The sequence below is a fragment of the Elaeis guineensis genome, chromosome 4 (genome assembly GCF_000442705.2).
Source record: "Elaeis guineensis isolate ETL-2024a chromosome 4, EG11, whole genome shotgun sequence".
In the NCBI taxonomy this organism is placed as follows: Eukaryota; Viridiplantae; Streptophyta; class Magnoliopsida; order Arecales; family Arecaceae; genus Elaeis; species Elaeis guineensis.
The window spans coordinates 11,787,615-11,794,213 of record NC_025996.2 but is presented as its reverse complement, the minus strand read 5'-3'; the positions used below and the strand labels follow the sequence as shown (position 1 = coordinate 11,794,213).

The following is a 6,599-nucleotide window of genomic DNA, read 5'->3' as shown; positions in this document are numbered from 1 at the left end:
AACGAAGAAAAACTGGTTCTTCCATCCATGAATGGACGATGGAAGACCGGTTATGAAGGCAAGACCCTTCCGGGGGTTGAAGAGCCACCACCCTCGGGCCTTAGGGTGGGGTCGGAGCACGAAGAAGGCCCGGAAGAGGGAAACGCGGGGGTTGGTCGGCAAGAGCTGACACAACAGCGCGAAAGAAATGATTAGCCGGACAGAGTTCGGCGCCAGTTGCGCCGGACAGAGTCCGTAGTAATCAAGCAGATTCCGGACGAACTCCGGAATCGAAAGTCGAAGACCCGCACGAAGGTCCTCAACATACAGCCCCAGGTCGCCGGGCGGAGGGTTGTTGACCCGACCGCCGGCCCCTGGAGCATAGAGCCGAAACTGCTCCGGGATGCGATAGTGCTCCCGAAGCTGATCGACGTTCGGCCCCGAAAGCGAGGAGGCCTCATCTTCCGGAGCCGATCGGGTGTCGTCGGTCGGGTTCCCCGACCGAGCTCCCTGAGTCGGTTTCCTGGTCATTGTGCAGGAACCGAAAGAAGGGAAAGAAGAGAAGAAAGCAAGAAGGGGAAGGAGGACCACGAACCCGATGGACCCTCCGGAAGTAGAGAAGAACTCTGCCCGCGACGATCGAGAAATCGCCCGGACAGAGTTTCCCCAGCAAATGGCAAATGTGGGTCAGGGTCCGGGAGGTCCTATATATATAGGGCCGACCGACGGCCGAGATGCTTCCGCGCCGACCAAGGTCCCCCAGATGCGCGACGCGTGGCGCCCGCCGGTTGGCTAAGGATTCGGCGCGCTTCGCCCCGGGACGCCCGCACCGCCCACATTAAATGCCGGAGCGGGCGCCGGCCAACCACCTTGACACGCGGCGCGCGGGGGTTGGCTCCGCAGTCGGCCGCCCGCGCCGGTCCGCGTTCTCGATGGGACGCCTCACCCGCGATCGGCGCCGAATATCCGATCGACTGACGCCGTATCGTCCGGCACCCGATCTTCTGACACCGACGTGACGACTGACGACGACAAGACGCGGCGTCCGGCACCGGACGCCGGCGCGACTTCTGGCATCGACTAGACGTTCGGATCACTCGGGATTCGTGGGGTGTCAGACAACGGATCAGCCGGCGGTACGGTCGGATCTGCACATGCGACAAATCCACTCCCAGTCGCCCGGCCTTACTACCCGAATGAAGGCATCGGCCAGCTCTCCACCCGACTTAGGAGTGGAGGGGGGCAACTGTTGGGGGATACCCACCGACCGACCGACCGACTATCGGAGGGCCCGACCTCGGGGCCCCGACCGACCGACCGACTGTCGGAGGGCCCGACCGGCTGGCGGCCCGACCGACTAACCGACGGCCCGACGAACGACTCTGACTGGCCGATCGTAAGTCGGGCGGCAGGCCAACGGACGCCATCAGCGGCTAACCACGGCCATTCCACGGTCTATTCCCGACCGACTGAACCCAGAGGTCCGGTAGCCGACCCACATGAAGCTCGCCGACTGACGGAGGAGTCCGACGCCACTCTGTTGGCCGTCGACCTTGGGTCGGCCGACTCCACCAACCGCCGTACGGCCGCCAGACGTTGTCAGCTCTGACACGGACATGCGGCACGGTTACCTAGGGGCATTGTCCCGCCGAGAGCCGGGTCAACCCTGGTGATTAGACGGCTACACGGCGACATGATGTTTTCACGGCGGCTCTGACAGCCTACAGTGAGTTGACAGTTCCTCACTTGTCCGCGCCATTGATGATGGCGCCATACCGTGCTCCACTATATATACCGGGGAAGGCAACAGTGCAAGGGATCGATCCGCCCGTCTCTTCCACATACGCAGGCTCGCTTCTCTCTCTCTCTCCCTCTCAGAGCTCTCTGTCTGCATTTCACTGTTGCCCAGTCACCTCTCTGACTTGACCGTCGGAGGGTCCCCGCCGGAGCCGCCTCCGGTCAGTGCGGACTTCCTTTTGCAGGTGCACGCTTCCCGGCGATCGAGCGACGAGGCGATTGGCCGCAACACATAGTATTTGAACAAGTTCGTGGTTTTCCTTCTGAGTGAATCAGGTAAGTAAAAGAAAGCCCTTCTTCTCTAATTGAATCTTGGTATGTATCATTAATTTATTAAGCATTGTCTCCTTGATTTCTTTCTTCTGCCCGCTCTGAACCCGCTACCCATCAATCCCTCACTGGTCACGCAAAACCACTACAATATGATTACGCCCAACCCCGCCCTCGCCCCCCTCACCCACGCTGGAAGCAGGGCCGTTTCTTAAAACCTCCCCGCCCTGCCCCCAATCGTGCATGGACCACCATCACCCCCGTTCTAGAAGAGGCCCGAAGGTCCCGCTTACGACGTCATCTGGTATTCCAAAGAATGGCTACTTCTGCCTTCCTTGAGAAAGATGTCACCCACGTTCGTTTGTGACGACATTTCAAGGCCTTCCATTTTAAAAGACCTCACCATGTTGCAGTAATCATATTACAAAGATAATCAGAACAAGTCAAAGGTAATCACACAAAGTACGAGAACAAGTAACAAACTAAAATTTACCACAAATTTTATCAACAAACAACTTTTTACCTTCATAAAACGGGTTTGTGCATTACATAAATTACCACAAGATGAACCCAGAGTACTAAAAAAACAAAACAAAACTAGTTAGGAGCATAGGACCCACACCATCTGGAAGCTACACTCCGCAACTTTCAAAACTTCGGGAGCAAAAAAACAAACATCTGTGATACAAAAGAAGGCCATATTAGCAGGTATGGATGCGGTCGGACAAATCACTCCATCATGCTACCAGCATCATCATTTTCCTCCTCTTCATCACTCAGATCAAGATCGCCAAGCAGCTCCTCCAAAGGCACGGAAGGAACATCATCCCCGCCAGCCGTCGATGCCATCTCCGACGGCCGATAATCTTTGTTGCGGTGCAACGGGATATCAAGCCTCAGCTCAGGTTTCTCCTCCACGTCCCTTGAGAACTTCTTCTCGTCAGCTCTGCCCTTGGAGATGTAAGGCTTTCCACTTCTGCTGCGGCGCTTCTCCTCGTAGCTCTTCTTCAGCAGAACCACATCTGGCAGGTCAATCTCGAGATCGTTGCTATCGGCCCCATGGAGGTCGTAACCTAGGGCATAATCGCCGGGATTCAAGAGGTGGCCGAGATGGGTTCGGACGGTAAAGGTGTTGTCGTTCTTTCCGAAATCGGACACCCGGGCGACCTGGGCATAGGCCAGGGACCCCCTGACGGTGACCTCCGTCACCTCGATGTCGAGCACGATGTACTCGACGAGCTGGCGGCTGAAGAGCAGGGCCTTGAAGGAGGCCCGCCAGTACTGGCTGGCATCGAGAGAGGCGGATTGGAGGGTGAAGGGATCGAGGAGGGAAATGGAGTTGGAGATCTTGGTGCAGACGACGAGGCGGCCGAGGTTGGGGGCGACGCCGGGAGGGAGACAGATGAGGTCCTCGCGGCAGATGGGGCAGATCTCGACGGAGAAGGTGTGTTTGTAAGTGTAGATGTTGGTCTTGGGGTCCTGGGAGACGAGCTGCTTGTCGTAGCGGGATCGGATGGGAACGACGCCGGAGATGAAATCGACGAACTTGGCGGCGTGGGAGCGGCTGCCGAAGAAGAAGTCGAGGCCACGGTCGTTCTCGGCCGTATGGAGGGCGCGGGCGGCGGCGCCGTGGTGGAGGATGAGCTGCTGGAGGAAGAAGAAGGTGCGGCGGTGGGCGACGTGCTGGCGGAGCTGGACGGCGGCGGGCCACTGGTCGGGTTCGGGGTGGGCGCGGGAGCAGGGGGGGCAGAGCTGGTGGTGGACGGTGAGGTCGACGAGGTGGGACTGCTCGAGGATGGCGCCGCGGAGGACCTCGCGGCGGACGCGGAGCCTGAGGCGGAGGCGCTTGGAGTGGGGGTCGGTCCAGACGAACTCGGCGTGGACGAGGCGGACGAGACGGGTGAGGAGCTTGCTGAGGCGGCGGAGGCAGAAGGCGAGGAGCTCCTTCGACTCGGGGTCGGCGGGGACCCAGGTGCGGGGGGGTGGAGGTATCTGCGGCACTCAGGGCAGTGGACGACGGTGGCGCGGCGGGGGAGGCCCTCGGTGATGTCGACATGGGAGCGAAGGCAGCGCACGCACATGTTGGCCGGGTTGGGGGCCATCTCCGCGCCGCAGATGCAGCACAGCACCGTCCCCACCGTCTGCGCCGGCATGAACATCCCCAACGCCTCCAGCTCCATGGACGACGACATTGTCTTCTCTCCTCGTCTCCTCCTAGAGTTAGGGTTGGGTTTTGGGTTTGGGCAAAGCTTGAAGGTCTCGATGGAGGGAGCGGGAGGACAAGGCTTATAAACTGTTAGAAGGGACAAGGCTTATACGAATACCATTCAACTTTCTCTCCTCGTCTCCTCCTAGAGTTAGGGTTGGGGTTTGGGTTTGGGTTTGGGCAAGGGTTGGAGAGGGAGCGGGAGGACTAGGCTTATCAGGGCTTATAAACTGTTGAGAGGGGACAGGGCTTATACGAATACCATTCAACTTAGTATTCCTATCTATAGGATGCCATAAACGAGATATCAGGGCTTATAAACTGTTAAGAGGGGACAGGGCTTATACGAATACCATTCAACTTAGTATTCCTATCAGGACTTTGAAGCCCTATTTCAAATGATGATACATAAAAATCTAACTTTCATACTATTGGTCTAATCAGGACTTTGCTATTGCCACTTATCTTTCTAACCTGTTTTGCCAATATGTAGCTGAAATCCTGTGACATTCATGTGGTCGAATTTGATGAGTTCTTAAACATATCTCCATGCACAAAGAAATGGTACAATACTGATGCAGCTCGACTTTCGTTAGCTCAAGTTTGATGAAGTCTTTTGTATTCCAAGTGCACGATCTGCCCATCGTCCAATGACTTGGACTGTACATCCATGACTTGACCGTTACAGTATTTACTGGTAAAATATAATTTAAAATTTATTTAGTTTGTAAATTTTTTTAAAATAATTTTTTTAAAAATAATTTTTTAAAAATAATTTTTAAATAAATTTTAACATGTTTGATTGGTCACAGAAAAGTGAGTTATTACAGAGTAGTTTATATTTGGTTGGTACTCATTTTTTTGAAAAAATTATATAAAATACCTATTATATTTAATATATATAAGATATATTTTTTTTTGCTATAAATTTATATAATATAATATTATATTATATTAATAAATATAATATTAATATATATTAATAAAATATTAATAATATTTGAATATAATAAATTTATTAATATAGTATAAATATAATATTATATTAATATTAATAAAAATATTATATTAATATAAATAATCAAATAATATTAAATATAATAAATATTATAATATTAATATTATATTTATATAAATATTAAGATAATATTAATATAATATTATATCACTATTCAGTATTTTATCCTAATCATTCATTGATATTTTGTAAAAATCTTAGTCATAAATCTAAAAGGATATTTTGTGAAAGAAAAAAATAGCATCATTTTTCATCCATAAGAAGTGCCAAAATCACCTCCTCCCCCATAAATTTTATCTTTCATAAAATATGGATAGTGACTTCCATAGAAAGAGCTTTTTTCACTCTCTCTCTCTTCTTAAAACTCCAACCAAACAAAAGGCCCTCTCTCCACTTCTTAGAAATTCTCTTCCCCCTCCACTTTTGTCAACCAAACGAGTCCTTACTGTTTCAACAATGGACTAAATTGTTACATTCATATTTTAGATTTTTTAGTACTTAGGTTGATTTGGTGCATCATAGGCAATCTTAAAAGATAATCTGGATTACCTGTAGGATAGATTGCATCATTAAATTATTAGTAATGTTGATTACTGTATTTGATACATGAGGTAATGTTGTAGTAAAATTATTGAAAATCTTGATCGACATATTTGTATGATCATCAGATTATTGATAATATAATATCAAATTTTAAAATATTTTAAATTAAATTTATTAAAAATTTATATATTAAAAATCCATCATGTCTTTCATTATTACTGTAGGGACAACCGGACCTACTCTCCTCGATTCACGTCGGTCTCCCATTATGTGTTGGTATCTGATAATGAACTATCAAAATCAAATCGCTGAATGAGTTTTTTTCAACTACAATATCTATAAGGCTCATCGTCCGACTCTCTATCGCATCATAGACACGAGCATTCGACTATCAGTCGATACATCGGCAACAATTGGTAATTCTTAATCGCTTTTCTGGTGATTTCAAGTCAACCATAATGACTCGATCGACATAAACGATGATCAATCGAATATCAGAGTTATAAACCGATGGTCAGTCAGTATATTACAAGTATTGACATATAGTCGTTACACCCACATCACCGATACACAGTCAATATATCAAAAATCGCTAAAGCAAAGAGTGTGTAATGGCTACTTACCATGATTTTGGTGGGCATGAACTGTCCATCCATGATCACATAATGCCAAATAAGTGGGATCCTACGTGCCTAACTATCACAGACAGTTACATCCAGATTGCCTATATAAAAGGAAGGAAGGGAACAGCCAGGATAAGATACTTTTAGACCAATATTCTATAAA

General features: G+C 49.4%; 1 protein-coding gene across 1 annotated transcript; it reads right to left on the bottom strand.

Moving 5' to 3' along the window:
• Positions 1–2,545: 2,545 nt before the first annotated feature.
• LOC105044095 (uncharacterized) lies at positions 2,546–4,609 on the bottom strand. Its single transcript, XM_010921893.3, is given in 2 exon segments — positions 2,546–4,031; positions 4,034–4,609. Coding segments are annotated over 2 exon segments (1,461 nt in total). The 5' UTR covers positions 4,239–4,609; the 3' UTR covers positions 2,546–2,775.
• Between the last annotated feature and the right edge of the window lie 1,990 nt (positions 4,610–6,599).